At 41.3% G+C, this 17,717-nt stretch overlaps 1 protein-coding gene across 3 annotated transcripts in view; it reads right to left on the minus strand.

Moving 5' to 3' along the window:
- The window catches only part of L (zinc finger protein Lobe), a 604,581-nt gene that overhangs the window by 53,183 nt on the left and 533,681 nt on the right, over nucleotides 1-17,717 (minus strand). For all 3 annotated transcript variants that reach the window (XM_083138877.1, XM_083138878.1, XM_083138879.1), the window contains one exon: nucleotides 473-690. In XM_083138877.1, coding sequence (XP_082995003.1) covers nucleotides 473-690 — 218 coding nt within the window. The remainder of the gene's footprint in view (nucleotides 1-472; nucleotides 691-17,717) is intronic.

Consider the following 17,717-nt stretch of genomic DNA (forward strand, 5'->3'; position numbering starts at 1 on the left):
GCCCGAGTGAAAATTATTATCGTGAGCCGCCCCTGGACAGCCAAGGCCTATACCAAGCAGCTTTTAGGTCGGTGATGCCTGATCAACGGATCGAGTCCCATCGTCGCTATTTTCTGGCGTTCTAGACCGGACTGTTAATTGTCCTCCCGATGTTGGGTCAACACCGACATTTTGTAGCTATCACCGAGGTTCGAACCCGGAAGCGCTCGCACGACACGTAAGGGAAACAACAATTGTTATCCATCTTGTCTTGAAAGCTGGAAAATACATTCTGAACACGAAATGACTAGGAAAGGAAGTACACTCACCGGCATTAAAAATGTGACATCAACATCCTGAAATACTAGCTTCTCCGCAAGGCGTTGTGCGTGTTGCCTAACTCTACTGAGGGTTTTAATAGCAAATTTTCTATGGGAAGCTCTTCAACCATTTTTATTGACGGTGACTGTACATTGGCATTGAGGCGACTTACCTGCTCATGCTTCTTGAGGTAGCTGAGCCGAGGGAAGGCCTTGTCGCAGAACTGGCACGCGTACGGGGTGGCCTCTGTGACCCCGATGGTGAAGGAGAGCTCGGCGTCCGTCACGTCGGTGGCGCTGTTGGGCGTCGCGCAGGAGCTGGGCGAGGGAGACGTTTGGTCGTCGGGAGTCTCCGACCGCCACGAGGACGGAGGGTCCGTGCCCAGAGCGTCTGCAACAAAGAAAATGACATTGTTAGAACGAACAAGCGCCTGAAATAATTGTAACCTGTCCTATTAGCACGGCGAAAAAGCATTCATTGTAATTGCTGTGACTGAGACAGGGTGTCGGGAAAAAATAGTGGCGGAGGCAGAAGGTTGGTTATTTTCTATACACAATACCATACAAAAAAGGCATATTTAGGCTTAAAGATAATAATTTATTGCAACAACAACGATTACAATGGCATTTGTCTTCAAGGGGTCCCTGGTTCCATATACAGTGGAGCCACATAGTGGTTCAGATTCCACTTTAAACTGTAGGTCTAGTCCCGATTATCCTTACTGTGCATAAAGTGAACTTAAAACACCAAATCAATCAATCAATCCACTTTAAACTTAATGTCTATTCCCGAAGTCTGCTGATGCAGACGGCGATGTTCTCGTCTCTTCTGCCCTCTAGGGACGTGCAGAATGGTTTTCGATGTTGCGTTCTTGAAACGTGGCAGGCAGAGTGGGATGAGATAAGGGATAACAACCTTAGAGCTATCAAGCCCATCACTGGTGCTTGGCGTTCCTCGTCCCGTCTCTCCCGCAGAGAAGAAGTGATCTTAACGCGACTCCGCATCGGACACAGCCGTCTCACAAGTCGTCATTTGCTGCAAGGACTGGACCCTCCGTTGTGTCGTACTTGCAACGTTGTTTTAAGCGATCGGGACATTATTCTACAATGAACCGATTTTAATTACATCAGACAGGGTTTTAACCTTCCCAACGGTTTGTCATCTATGTTGGGAGACGATGACAGGGTTTTAGTGAATGTTGTTAGCTTCTTGAGAAGAGCAGGCCTTTTCCACTGTTTCTGAGGTAGTTTTTAAACTATCATTACCTTTTTTTAATGTGTTGTGTTTGTCCTATGCAGGTTAATTTACAACCTGCATTTTTAACTTTTCCCAAGGGGCTTTCCCCCCACTTTTAAATTTTTAGGTAAGGGTTTTACATAAGGGGATCTTCCCCTTATACACTGAAGGATGCAAAATAGCCTTGCGTGCCGACGCACCCAAAAACTTTACATCAATCAACATCCTATCAGTGCATAACCTTATTACGCACCCAGTAATTGTATCATTTAATATGTTAATTGTCTATGATGACGTAATTTGTTTTGTTCAATTGGGTAGTCTGTTATGGTTATGGACTAACCTTAAAACATTTGATTGTGGATTGTTAGGTGAGACAAATTATGAATGTTGCTGGATAATGGAAGTGATTTTGGAAATGTGAATGTGTTAATTGTGTAGTCAAGAACAATTATGATCTTAATACAATTTTGTTTGTAATAAGGAGTTTAATTGCGAGTGCAAGTGTAATATATTAACATTAACTGACATCTAAATATATTTTTCTGTGCGAGAGTCAGTAAGGTTTACGTAAACAACCCGTATCTGTTTTCCCACAACCTGAGGGCTTCATAGTAGGCTGATAAGTCTCATGCTCGCCATAGAGGAATAAAAGTAAGTAGATCCATTGAGAATAAACCGGGGAACGTAACAACCTGAACTCAAAACTCAAGTTCAGGAACAAAGACATCAATACGTGCGATTCGTTGCTAGTTGACAGAAAGAGCTTCCTATCCTATGGTAAAGCTTTGTCATCTGATGTGCTGAAACCGTGAACAGCAATTTTGAATCCTAGTGCTCCACATTCCCTGCAGATGGCATTGCGGTCTCGTTTCATTTCCAAGAAACGGCGTGTCCCATAAATACATCACATAAACCACATCTCCACCAAGAGAGGGCAACTTGCGACCTTGCCACTTCGTTTCCTCCAAGATTCTTACGAAAAACAGAACGCAGGTAATGATGCAGGACGTATCAGAAGCGACAGACTAGGAAGAGAACAGTCTAATCAGAAAGAGAAATGCCTCCTTGAAGAATTAGGCGCATACGGATCCTTGCTGACAGATGACAGTCGGGTTCGTTTGCGGAGAGATGCCTCGTTGTTCCAGTCCGCGGGATCTGAGGGTGTAATGCAGATTAATGGTCGCTGTTCTTTTTTGTACACCGTGTTCGTCTCCACGCAGACGGATTGCGTTATAGACGGTGAGTCTCCAAGTGACGCCCTCGTCGGACGAAATTGAGATGGATGCCCTGCGCTGCGTAACAGATCCCTCCCCTCCCTTCTTTTGCCGGTCTCCGTGAGCGACGACAGAAAAAAATATATAGTTTCAAATGTTACGGCCTGGCGGACGGGAAGGAGGTGAAAGAATTAAGCTCAGGATACGAAAACGTCAACGTTCCAGGAGGTGAGGGTTGACTCGTAACTCTTCCGGGCCAAAAAATGGTAAAATATCCAAAGCTATCCCACCACGCAATGGCACCGAATTTAAGTGGCTTGTTGTGATCAGATGAAGGTGAAGTTAACCATGAACAGAATAATAGAAAGTTGTGTGGCAGTGTTGCACTCAGCGCTTGTCAAATGTCACAAATGAATACTACTATTTTTTTTATTTTTTTTACGTTGTGCCTGATGTAAGTACTGTTTCTCATGGATTTAGATTCTTAACATCTGCATATGGCAACACTGTTGCTTTATTATTCGTGTTCCCAATGCACATACTGATTCCGATCCCAATTTAAACTGCAGGTCCAGTGTACATAAAATGGACTTAATTTCTCTATGTATTTTATCTTTCATTAAACCTATATTTTTCTTCCTTCCTCTGTTTATGTTCTTTCTTTTTCTCTCTCTCTTTCCTTTATCCTTCGTTTCTCTGTCCCTATAATTTCTTTAATCTTCCTTTCTATGTCTCTATTTTTTATCCTTCACTTCTCCGTCTCTATCGTCTCTTTATCCTCTGTTTCTACTTCTCTACATTTTCTTTTTCCTCTATTTCTCTGTGTCTATCTTTTCATTATCCTTCGTTTCTCTGTCCCTATGTTTATCCGTCTTTATATTTCCGCCACCCTTCATTTCTGTATCTTTCCTTTATCCGTTACTTCTCTATAACTTTATTTATTTCTCTATCCCTTTGTGCGTGTGATGTCAACGATTTTGAAAAAATTCTCATGTAGACTACTTGGGCGGGGAGGAGTAAATATATAAAATTTCACGGTGGGCCAGAGCACACCGTAGCCCACCGGTGGCGACGCCTTTGCGTGCGAGTACTCTTTTATATCTTGATCGTGACTGCATGACTGGAGTCTCGTTCTAGTATCGCAAAAACAGAAGGAACTGGGACCAGTTCCGACACACTGCAAAAGCCAACGAAGCATTTCCTTCAACGTTCTTTGCAACCTGAAGGGTATGTGCAACTCTTGCCGACCGAAGAAGTGGTCAAATTATTCGAAATTTCCTGCTCAATTGAACGGACACTTTCCCTGGACCATCGCGAGTTGGACAGAGGACAGATCCCTCATGACATAGTCATTAGCGCTCGTTCTGAGTAGAAGAAATTGGCGGACGACACTGCAAATTGCGCGCTTCCCGAAACCCTATACCTAAATAAATTTCACAGTAGCGCAGAATTCGTCTTTGCAGAACATCTGGCTCTTCAGAAGTTCAATGGAGTCTCCGCCCAAATGTCCTCCCATAGGTGGCACTGACATCTGCACGACATTCCCAATTGCATGTGGAAAACTGTCTCAACTGGCCAAATTAAAAAAAATTTAGACATTCTACTTTTCTACGCCAGAGGTCTCTCCAAGTGCACTCATTTTCAGGAGAGCGTTAAGTACCTGAGCTCCACTTACTTGACGGCTTTAGTGAACGTATTATTCCAGGATAAAACAAACTGTAACATGTGTACAATTTTTATACACACAATTATGTGTTCATAGAGTTATTATTTTTATGTTTTGAAAAGGTTAGGATTGTTCAACTTGACATGTCTATTACAAAGTTACATTATTAACTAAGAAATATTTATTGCCTCATTAACTTTTTACTTTTTTCTATAACTGATGTAAGCTTACATTTATTCTAACCTGTCTCTATTCTCCATGAGCAAATATGAGCCTACCCTGTAGCATTGTGACTTCGGATGTTGCATTGTAATTAAAGGGTCTAGGGTTCGATTCCCAGCGGAGGTATATTGCTCACTGATTCGGATTCCACTTTAAACCATAGTTCCATCTGAGCATAAAACTGACTTAAACTTTATAAATATTAAAAACAAACATACACACATCTCTATGGCGGTGGAGGTACATAATAGTTCGGATCCCACTTTAAACTGTATGTCCAGTCCTGATTAGCTTAGTGGACTTAGAAACAAACTGAAACAAATCACTTTGAAGAATTTAGGAGCCAGAGAGTCCTCCCATTACTCAATCAACCTCACTTCCATGTAGTACACCCTGTATTGCATTTTGCAGATTACTGAGGTACCGGAAGTTGGACTTACAGCCAACTCTGTGGGACTTGTGTGTGTGTGATTATTTCTTCATATATATATATATATCTCACCTTAATTAATCAATGAACCGATCAATGCACCTCAAATTAGTAAAGGTTCAAGCCAATTTCTAGAATAAATAAGACGAACCCAAGGTGATATTTTGCGGTGGTTCATCTAAACCGTTCAATAATATACGTTTCCTAATGATTGAATTTGAAAGACCGTAAACAAGTAAGAGAAAACTGACTTACAAAATTTATTACTGTTATTGCTAACAATACTACAGCTTGAGTTGATGGTATGAGCGAATTCAATGTGTTAAACAATGGCGCCATCTATGAATCAACAAACAAGGACGCTCGAAACGGACCCTAATTATCATCAGACGATGATTCCGTCAGAATGCTTATCCCACTGGTGCCTTCCCTTCTTCCGGAAGGAACGAAAAATCATTTTATCTTCCTGGGCAAACTCGATCAGTGTAAACGCCCGAATGACGGAGCAAGATTTCGAAAGCGTGTTTGTATTGTCGCTGCCTTCTGGGTGCCTGTAATTGCTTAGCAATCACAAGTGTACGGCAGAGGAGATAAATGGGCAGAAATAGGGCATTGAACCTTCAAGAATGGACCCGAATACTCATGTGGTGATACGAAAGATCAAGGTCCAGAAGGCTGTTTAGGATTTCACGTCTTTTACAATACTCTTGGCTCAAAGATGTAAGGCTACGCTTGAAACTGCAAATATTTCTTGCTGTGCCACAGTCTTATTGAAAGAAGAGATTTAGTCTGAGAGAGCAGTCTCGTTTAGACTGATTGCTACTGATTCAACTCAGCACCAGGGCCGGACTGGCCCACAGGGACACCGGGCAAAATCCCGGTGCACCCTCTCGTCTCGGCGCCCTTCCGAAAACACAAATTCGGTGCCTTCTTTTTCTTCAAATTCTGCTTACAATTGCTCACAGATATATCAGTGAGGGCAAAGAAATACAAATAAAAATACATTTCGTAAAATCTTCTTGCTCATTTCGCTCGCATTGTCTGTTTTTCTTACACTCTCAAGTTCAGAGCGGTAGCTAAGGGGCGGCGCGAGTCGAACGATCTAAATGAAAAAAAAAGTAAAACAGAATGCCATGGCGCCCCCGTGGAATTATTTGTCCCATTTAAATTAATATTGCTTTCAGTTTGCAAAAAAATGGATCCAAAAATTTTTTGCTCCCTTCGCTCGCAATTTGTGCGTGGGTGGATTATATTCCTCATGCATTATCTGTCGTAGCAGTCCAAACCAAGTGAAAGGAAATAACTTTTCTCCAAGGAAGGGGGAACATTGTGGAAGAAATTTGTAAATCTTCTAAATTCCAGCCTCACCCATTTCAAACACTAATCCTCTCAATCATGGGCGTCAGGAGGGGGTGAGAGGTTCATCGACCTCCCTTGGAAATTGGCATCGTTGAAGTTACAAAATACAGAAAGATTGTAACTATTATTGCTAATAACAGAAATAAGGATCACTTAGTTATTATTCGCACAGAATAACAAAGTAAAAAAAATATGAGTTAAATCGAAAAAATGACAGTAAAATACAGGAATTCCAATACAGGAATCAAAATTCCAAAAAATAAGACTTTTATGTGAGAGGACACACAAAAGCACGATGGCTAAAACTTCCTCCTAACTTTTAAAGCGTGCTTTTTTGAACGAGGTGTGTATAAATTAATAACGATACAGAATAACTATACATTTCGATACACTAACTTTGTAAAATGTAAAAAACAAGAGAAGATAGTTGTGCTCATTTGGTGCTTTGAGTAGAAAAGCCTTCCCAAAGATATAATAATAAAATTTGTTCTATTTGGTTATAATAGTTATTATTATTATCACTGATTTGCTTTATTTTACTTCGCTTTTTGTGCCACTTTTGGCTAATTTGCGAAGATGGGGATGAGTGATGAAATTGATGAATGGGACATTCACAAACATCCATGTCCAGGCCGGGATTATTATTTCTACCATTTATGTTTCAACCATTGCCTGCCCCTTAACCCCACAAAAATTTCTGGCGACGCCCATGTTCCGAATGTAAAATGAAAATGCAAAACATTCGGTCAAGTAAATTCAATGCCCCACGGAAGCCAGCGTATTGGAGAAGAAAATATCCAGGCAAGACCAATAAATCTGCGACAGGAAGTCGAAGATGCTTGAGGTGGGTACACAAGCATACGCAAGTACCTGCTCCTCCGTGCGCGCCGAGAGAGGAGCCATCCCTGGAATTCGACGGGGGGAAAGGGAAGGGGGAGAGGAGGGGGTACTCTCGTTTCAGCGGTTAAGTTCTCACGTCCTCAGAAGCGGGTCCACGGCGAAGCTTAAACTGCAGCACACGAATCGACGAAAAAGAAACAAGCTCCTCGCAAATGGACAGGTTCGGGCCAAGACCTACCGGAGATGTAATTCCATGTACAGGACTACTTACGCGGTACAACGAGCCGCTTTATCTGTTAGGGCAACTTCGTTAATAACGAACGTAAAAGTCTTTTGGCGATAAAGAAGGACACTGGAAGCGCTACTTTTTTCTTCCTCCAAGACGGTCCTCCATGTACTCTGTACGCGGCAAAGAAGCGGCAACGCAATTCCCCCCTCAGAGTTGTAGAAATCGTTATTAGCGTCCGCATATACATCAACCGTCCTGTCGAAGATCCACTCAGCTCCCCACCCACTTAACCTCAAATTCTTCTTTTCCCCCGGTGGATGAAGAAGAAGAACCGGAGTGCAATGTTTGATTCCGGAAACAGGTTGCGGGTCTTCATAAAAATGCGACTTAAATTAATCCTGTCATTGAACTTATCTCCGTCAATACTTAAAACAGCTTGCTCTCCCAGTACCAAGAAGTGGACATCCAAAGAACCTGATACGAATTACAAGGTTTGCACATCACACGCGGCCTGAAATTCTATATGGAGGGTTCACTCACGCAGACGCATTAATTCCTATGTACATATTAACCGGCTGACTCAGACACCTCTTGGACAAGGAGGACTCATTTGGAAACGGGTTTCGGTTGCGGATGAGCGTGGGTCAGAGTGTCCTTCGGCTGAACCTTATAAACAAATATGTCGAGATTCCCTATACTGAAGATATCGACGGCGCTGAAAACACTGCAAATGAAGTTCTTTCACATCTGGATCGCAAAGTGAACAATTCCCAAATCTTCCCGTTTGTAATTTTTCTCCTCTCTCTTGGCAAACGCTGAAGGGTGCAATCAGTATAATGTCTATGCGAGCACCTACAACCTTATTCGACCTGCTTCAAAATAAGTTAGGACCTAGATTTAGGTTCAAATGAGGAACGTACCAAATGTTCGTTGCAGTTGTGAAATCGTATGTCAAAGAAGCAATTAAAAAGTTCGGTGGCTGGTCAGCCGACAATCCAATACGAAACGTAACGTAATCTACCTTGGCCGAAAAGTCCCCGCGCAGCTTTCCCTTCCTCCGTTCAGTTCGGGCCATAAGGAAGCATGGTCCTCTCTCGCCCTCCCCTCCTTGCGGGAGTATGGTGCACAGGAGTCGCGGGTCTGCGGATCAAAATAAACTCCAGCTCCAAACTTAGGGACTTAAAAGGGTCCCGAGCTCGATACTCGGTGAAGACACACTGTGAGTGGTTCGGATATGAATTTGATGTTGCCCACTACTTTGGTCTGTCTCATCCCTTCCCGTGAAAATGCTGCCTCGTCTCGAAAATATTTGTTTCTTTCGTCCCGTGAGCAACACTACTATAGATTCAGCTTGGATTATCCAATCCTAATAACAGGATTTTGACAATGCGCACAAAAACACAATTCGTTTACAGTTTCATAAATATCTTTGAATATTTCGCTCTGCGATCAAACAGGAAACGTTGCCAATTGGTAGTTATGAAGGGCACCATACTGTTCTTATGGTTATAATGTTTGCTTAATTTAGAACAGGGCTGACTGCATTAATTCTCGCTGTTACAGCGACATCTTACCCATCAAAAAGGCTGAATCAAAGATCATGGTTGTCCATGACACGCAAACACATATTTCATAGCTCAACAGCGCACTATCTGATTATTACACATTCTTTGAAGGGTATCGATCCCAAGATCACCTCAAGAAACACTATAGTTAGTGTAGAATTCATCAGCAGAAAATAGCAACAGAACTGTCGTAATTCAGGCCACTCCTGAACATTCTTGTAGATTCTACGTCATCACAAAGAAAGAAGATAGTTATGTGAAGAAAAACAGTAGGAAACATAATGAACACATCGCACACTGAAAGAACATCATAACCTGTTTTCAGATTAGAGATGAGATTACGTCAGTACAGTCAGGACAATTTTCCCAATTACAAACCAAGAACTCGACGTGCTGAGATTCAAGGTTGCGACTTCCAGTGCCCACTCATCCACCCCGCACGCAAGGATCTATGCACTGCCATTTCTAGTAGTGCAGGTCAGTTAAGACGATAGGAAAACCGGTCCACGTACGTTCATGCTCCTTGTTTGCAATTACACGTGAATATCCTCCGCGGCTTTAAATTGAAGGTTATCTGGTACAACATAGCGTGAAGAAGTATTGTGTTTTGGAAGACTTGATTTCCTGCAAGTGGTTGTCAAAAACGTTTCCTCTTTCAATGAGACTTGAACATTCAGTTTCATAATGATTTTCAGCGGCTTGTCTTGTGAATGTAATGATTTAGCCTCATCTTTGTCCTTAATGCAGGTCAGGATACTTCTCAAACCTTTGGTTCCGAACAATTTCGGCCATCGTTCCAGCAGGCATCCATTATTTAGCTACTTCCTCATTGCCAACTCCTCCATGAATCACATATCATGGTTGCAGTGGCAGCGATTAGGGATTTTTGCCACTTTTGCCCCCGCACTGTGCTAAACTTTATCTACCAAGGGAAAGTAAACTGTCTTGCCCCCCATTTTTTGGTAGCGTGACCCCTCAGTTCTGGAACTCCATCGCCGCGACTGCATGGTTGCCTTCAATATTGACAAAATTTGATTCAAATCTTTAATCCGTGGACTTAATACTTGTGCACCAAGTTTTTATTTTAAAATTATATTTCAGGATATACTTTTCTCATTGTTTGGACGTGCAAATAAGATCAATGAATGCTGATGACATGAAAAGAAGTTTGAAAGAATGATATATGGTCTCACCGTGGTATGGTTCAATTATATGCACTGTATTCCTATGCGCAAGAATACTACTGAACAGTTGATTGATTGATTTAGTTTACTTTACTTCGCGTTTTGTGCCTCTTGGCTAATTTGCGAAGATGGAGATGAGTGATGAAATTGATGAATGGACATTCACAAACATCCAAGCCCGAGCGGGATTCGAACCCGGGACCCTTGGCGTCGCAGCACGATGTGCTAACCACTCGGTCACAGGGTCCGGCTACTGAACAGTTGTCATTGAAATTCATCAATGGGGTGTCTTAGAATTCACATGCGTTTGTTTAAACCGATTTGTTGACGAGGCAAGCAATCTACATGAATATTGTCTGGAATACTGTAGGAGGAATTCAAACAGATCTAATTTTTTTTTTTAAAAAAAAAAGATGCATACCTAAATGGCCCAAAAACGTGAATTCTGACTTTGAAAGAAGATGATGACATATTCTTATTGTAATTTATAAATCAGCTGAGATATAGAATGTTCTATCTTTTTATCATGCCCCTTCCCATTCCTTTACGTATTACCTACAGAATTGTGACTACTTATATGTGATTTATTCGTTAAAAACTCAAACATATTCACTGAAATCGTGTTTCTAAACTGGTTTTGGTCCTCCCTCCCCCTCCCCCCTATGTGCACAGAGAAGGGAGAGTCGAAACTTTGCTTTGTACTTTGGCACGAGACCCGTGAAACAAGCTTCCCCGGTATTAAACTCACGAGTACTTGTTCTGAAACACAGAGCTTACGCTTCTCCGCCCCTTTTTGAGATATTGGAAAGGAAGGGAGGGTCATCTCTGCCGGATTATAGCCGGCAACTGAAAGGGATTTTATGGTCAGTGGTATTCGCAAGTTTGTTTCGGGGATGGGGGATTTTTTTTTTCAAAAATCTGCGAAATGGAGAAACGAAAGGGTTAAAGCTACCCATCATCACCTCATATGCCAAAAGGAAAATATGATGCAAATGAAAAACTAATGGGGATCCAAAGAGAGTAATGTAGCGCAAAATCCTTCGACTTAATACGCGTGTATGCACGACTCACGGATTACATCCATTACCGCCTTTTCAACTAGCCTTGTAGGGAGAAATTGCTGTGTGCTGCATTCTTTTCTGGTTGTTAAAAGTCAGTCCCTGCCTCTTTAGTTTAATTGCGTCAATGAGGGTGAAATATGAGTGGATGGTATAGGCAAGGGAACAGACGCAACGCCGGGATTAGAACCAAGGATCTTCTGAGACCACTACTGCTAAGTCATCTACCGAAAGGGCTTGTAGGGATCAAAGTCCTCGACTTCAGGTTCTTCTTTCGGAAATTTTAATCGGTACGGTTCGGGATATAGAAAATAGTTCTCCCTTTGAAAACTTAAGAGTTTGAGTTTCTGTATTAAGTCAACCGTATCATTATACAGAATGATGATCAAAACCAGTCACTCCTAAATCAATGGGTGATGTAACATATTCATCCTTCATCCTCAATTATGAGAGCACTCGTCATTGACATGACAAGTCAAATGCTTGGCAGTGCGAAAGGCACAACTAAAACAAAATAGCTTGACAACTAGAAAAGACAATGGTCACTCATTGGGTTTTATGAACCTTCGAACCTGAATCATGGCTGGGTTAGGATAATTACCTGTCTATCTGAAGAGTATTGATTACGGTAATTCAAAGTAACGTCAAATAAAATAAAACTAAGACCTCTCTAGGATTCGTTCCTCGTTGACCACGACTCGCCTCACTTTCCCTCAACTCCTTTCTCTAAGTCCTTCTGTCTCCTCAATCCAAATCAAAAGTCAGTCCCTTCTCAGTCTGCCTCACCTCTATATCACCCAGGCCATGGAGACCTTCCTCCATGCCGAATCGTGATTTTTACTACCTCTATTGCAAACAGCTGACTCCATAAACCTGATGGAACTTCCTATATCCTGAATACATCAGGAAGTTTGCATAGCACAACACTGTGCATTATTCACATACCACAGAGGTTGAGACAACTGGAGTAAACAAATGAATGCCCTCTTCAACATGAAGCATCCAGAGAGAGTTTAAATAAAATCTTCAGTTCGATTAGATTTTTTTTTATTTCGGCAAATCGCGACGATGACGATGAGTGATGATATGAGAAAACCCATGCCAAGGCGGGCGGGTATTAGAACCCGAGAACCCTGGCGTTCTCTGACACGGAGGTCGGCGTTCCTAAGTTCGAATCTTGGGCAAGCCATTGATATTTTTGCGTTTTTTTCTTATTCTGCATAACTTTTTGTAACAAGTTTTCGCTAATCGCGACGATGAGGATAAATGCTAATTATATGATGAAGTGACACTACAAAGGATTGTTCGAGCCCAGGGCAGGACTTGAAATGGAATCTTTGGGGTCGAGAATTTTTACGATATCTCAAAGAGCTCGACCATTTTTTTTCTTCTTCCTTGTTTAAAAATACAGTGAAACCTCGTTAATACGGAATAATGTTGGGGAATAAGGACAGGATTAACTGACATAACCTAAAAGAACAGTAGAAAGTGCATTAAAAACTCTGTTTATAGCAAGGACATAGGCCTAAATACACCATACAATACAGCACAAAGTCTGCGGGAAAAAGAATTTCATCAGTGGTTGACTGCCTTCTCTTTGGAATGTTCTCTTGTTGACTTCTAGCCACATTTAAAACCTTGCATTCTGCATTTTCTTTTTTTGGCCTTTTGCCTGTCCGGATTAAGCTAAGCCCGGCTTATCGGCGTCCGGATTAACGAGGTTTTACTGTGTGTGTGTGTATATTATATATATATATATATATATATATATATATATATTCCTATTTGGATCATGTAACTCTTGCACTTCTTTAGAGCAACGAATGATAGCCACATCAGCGGCCGAGCGTTCAAACAACGTCAGTTTTTCCGCCTATCCAACACGCATTTGCAACTGTGAGCGATCCATGATCTACCTATGATGACGTAGAATGTAAACAAAGAGAAACTGCACCGGCCTTCTCAAGAAGGCAAAGCCACAACGCATGGAACCTGGTCATTGACAACCAGCGCCAGGAGATAGTGGGCGGGAAGCCACGGAACTACATCCTCTAGCGGAGCCGCTTCACTGAATTCATGTAGAGGAGAGGGAACACGTAAAACTTGGAAACTTGCGAAAATGTTATCCACATTTTATTCATTTCTTTTTTACCGCGTCATGCTTCAATTGCATCATGGGATAAAAACTCGCATGCAAGGAGGGGAGCAAATAAGTTGAGGCGAATTACATGGCCGTTAGAGGAGCAGCTTTTTTAGATTTTTTTCTTAAAACCCTTTGGAACGTCAAGCGCCTCTGGATTCTAATTTATATCGTATCTGATTAAAAGGTAATGTTAGCTTACTTAATGTGCACGGTAGAGTTTTTTATACTTCAATTATTCGGTAACTAATTAACAAAGAAACTATTAGGTATCAAAGGCCGAACGAAACAGGTTTTCTTTCAACTGTAAACTCGACATTCGAACAAAGGTGTGAGGAGAGATGAGAACAAGAAATGTATCTGCAACAGCGAGCGAATATAAGGCGGGAATAGATTATGAATCTTATACAAACCTGATTTTTCTTATGTTTGGGAACGAAGTCTCAGGAAATTATCTTTAAGTTACTTTTTTCTGTCTCACATTGCAGTTACTTGATTACCACGAAGGGGTATCGTCTTCTAATCAAGGGATCACGGATTTGATTCCCGGTAGGGTACATTTAAGTTATCCCGTAAGCGTTCGGAAATACAAATCAAGCCCTGAATAGCGCCCGATGTTAATTGTGCATTACACAGGGTTCTTGTTGGGAAACCCGATGGTAAGAGACCTGTAGGAAGGCCAAGGCGAAGATGGAGGGATAACGTTGAGATGAAACCTAAAGGAAATCGGTAAGGATGGAAAAGATTGGATTGGTCTTGCTCAGGATAGGAACAGATTGAAGGATTGTGTTGCTATTCACCTTTAAATGCTCTAGAAATAATTGAGGCACATGGAAATCCACAGTAGTCAAATGCGTACCGAAAGGAGGGTTGGAGGGGGTCATACCCCGAATTTGGCCAAGTATTTCTAAAGAAAAGAACGTGTAAGGCAGGAAATTATGGCAAAATGAGGACCGAATACTAAAACAAGTATCCTTTCGAAAATACTGGGTACGCCACTGTCAATAGCAGTCAAATTTTCTGGAAATGAGAATGAGGAGAATAGGTAATTCGTGATTTTCCATGTTTGAAAGTAATTATTTTTGTAATACATATTTCATTAGCATACAGAAACATTGATTGGAATATGGCGGATTCTGCTACCAAATTTGGGGGATTTTGTTTAAAATTGAACTGTCTGCATAGGAATGTTTGCAGTGAGTTTATATGTACTAAAATTCGAAAGGGTAAATAAAATTAATTTGTCATATTTGCAAGGTTTATTATGTAAAATAATTAGCAAATTAAATCAGCTGTAATAATACAATACAAGTCTTACCTCATTTTTTTTTTAAATGCACTTGGAGGGTTTGATCCTGGGTACATCAATTAATAATGACATGTAAAAAAGCAAAATTATTTCGCATTTCTCTTACTTTCATTGCATTTCCTCCACATTTATCCAACCTTGAAGATAATTGATTGATTTGCTTTATTGTACTTCGCTTTTTGTGCCACTTTTGGCTAATTTGCGAAGATGGGGATTAGTGGTGACAAGATGAAAATGATGAATGGGCACTCACAAGTCACAAACATCCAGGCCGGGATTCGAACCCGGGACCCCTGCCGTCGTAGCGCGATGTGCTAACCACTCCGCCACGGGGGCCGGCAATCTTGAAGATAAGGATAAATCATAATACGTAGATAAAGGGATACTCACAAAGGAACCCAGTGTCTAGGGAATCTTGAATTTGCCAGTGAGGCTATTGAACTAATTCGTAAAAAGTATTGAAATACACTTTATTTCAACCAATTTTGATTTTTTTTCACTAACAAAACAATAAAAATAAGACTCTATGATTGCTTTGATGCTGACAAGTCCAGGGCAGAGCGTACCTGTCTGGATTTTTCCCACCAAGGTCGCCGCTTCGAATCCCCAACCCTCCACATGCCTCGATAATTTTACGTCACTCACGCGGGGCAGAATGTTTGATGGATGTATCCCCTACATGTATAGCGTCCCATTACTCACCTTAAAACCCAAGGCACCGCACAGACCAACGCAACGTCACGTAATTCCATATTAATCAAATATAATGCCACATAAGGAGCCTGCTGCGGGGACGTGTAGCTGTGAGTTATGGCCGCTGTGTGCGGTGCGCGTAATATGTGTACATGCGGCAACACTTGTTGGAAGACATGTCACAAGTGCTTGAGAGTGACCTCTTTGCGGAGGCTTACGAAAAATAATAAACAGCTTGTCGCTAATTTGTCACATGACGAGCGGGACCATCTGTTAAACATTGTTGAACATGATTTTGGGAGGCTTCGAATAGTTATAATACTATGATATGGTATATATATATATACATATTACACACACACACACACCCACACACAGGGTGATCCGTTTGGTATGGATAGAATAAAATGGATGTGAAAATTTTGTGGTCAAATGTAATTACCTGAAATATTGTATACAAAAGACTGAAAGGTGGGAGTTTTTATTTTTATACACTACCAACAGTTTGGTACAGTTTTCAACTTTATACATGGCCTCCATTGCGAACTCTGCACAACTCATAACGGTGATTCAATTCATTCCACGTCTGGTGTAACATCTCTGGAGCGATTCTGTCGAAAGCCTGTGTGATTTTGAGTTTCAAATCATCAATGTCTGTCGGTAGACAGTGTCTTTAACGAAACCCCAGACGAAGAAGTCTGGAGGGGTTAAATCTGGGGAGTTGGGAGGCCAAGCAATTGGTTCCCACACATTTAGCCCATTGCTGGTTCATGAACGGCATTTTAACAATAACGAATCAGTTCAAACTTCATTGTTGCCAACACACCTACAGCAAAACTCCCATGTTTCAAGCACAAAAACACCAACACGAAAATTTTCCTCCTATATCACATTTACTTTTCTATTAATTTAATGTTTTCTTTTATCCATACATACTCAAATGGATAACCCTCCCCTCCCTGTGTGTGTGTCTGTCTATATATATATATATATATATATATATATATATATATATATATATATATATATTAGGTCTGAGCCGATACCGATGTATCAGTATCGGAAAGTATCGGTTGGAATTCATCTAGCGATACCAGCCGATACTTTTCCGCAATATTGGTCTTTCACGGGGTCCGCAAAAAATGACGCGCGACATTCTCGCGGAGTCTAATTATTCTGTAAATTATGCAAAATTCAAACTTTCCTTTTATTTTGCATCAATTTTGCACGAAAATTATATTTTGTGATTACATAATACCTATTTTAACATTCTGATGCAATTCTTGAAAATAGTAAAGCAAATTTCTTGGTAAATCGATACATATAAATGGGTGGCTGAGTGGTTAGCATATCGCGCTACGACGTCAGGGGTTCCGGGTTCGACTCTCGGCCTGAGCATGGATATTTGTGAGTGTATATTCATCAATTTCATCATATCATCACTTATCCCCATCTTCGCAAATTAGCGAAAAGTGGCACAAAAAAAAGGAGTAAAAACAAAGATACATATAATTGGGGATTAGTGTTGTCCACGAGATGAGACATTGTCTGTCTCGCCTCCTCTGACGTGTTGTACAAATGCCTTCTCGGTCTTGAAAATATTCTTATCTCTCGAAGAGTTTTGTTCCTTCTCGTCTCGTAAAAGTAGAAATCACAAAATATTATTCAAGAAAGTGTTTTAAATCTTAAAACATTTTGCTCACTTATAGTGAGAATAAATACGATTCGTTAATCATAAGGACATTAATATTTAAAATAAAGTTTGTTGATTACCAAAGTTTATGGAAGCTGCCTTGTTTTTCTGACTTCCATCCACTCTTTATCCATCGTACACTTAGGGAGCTCTCAGACCAAGGCAACACGCGACAAGTCGCTTCTCGCCGGTCTGCAAGCTCCCATAAGAGAGCGTTCAAAGCGAAGCGACAAACGAGTTTCACACCGAAGCGACACGGGCCACATCAATTTATAAGCCAGCTTTCACCGCGCATGCGCGAACAACAGTCCGAGGCAACACAACACACGGTATTCAGAAAAGGGCGTAATCCGAGGAACAAGCAAGCGACACGTCCAGTTTGTTGTGTCGCTTCGGTTCGAAAGGTTCTATGTAAGAGAGCTTTCAGACCGAGGCGATAGGCGACACTGGGATTTCGCACCAAAGCGACGCAAGCTCCTTTAGTTTGGCACCACTCATGCGATAGCAACAGACAGTCAAGACAGATGCACGACAGGAGACAACTACCAAGTTCGAGCGATACGAGCCCCTCGTAGT

The sequence above is a fragment of the Lepisma saccharinum genome, chromosome 17, assembly GCF_977018435.1.
Source record: "Lepisma saccharinum chromosome 17, izLepSacc3.1, whole genome shotgun sequence".
Lineage (NCBI taxonomy): Eukaryota > Metazoa > Arthropoda > Insecta > Zygentoma > Lepismatidae > Lepisma > Lepisma saccharinum.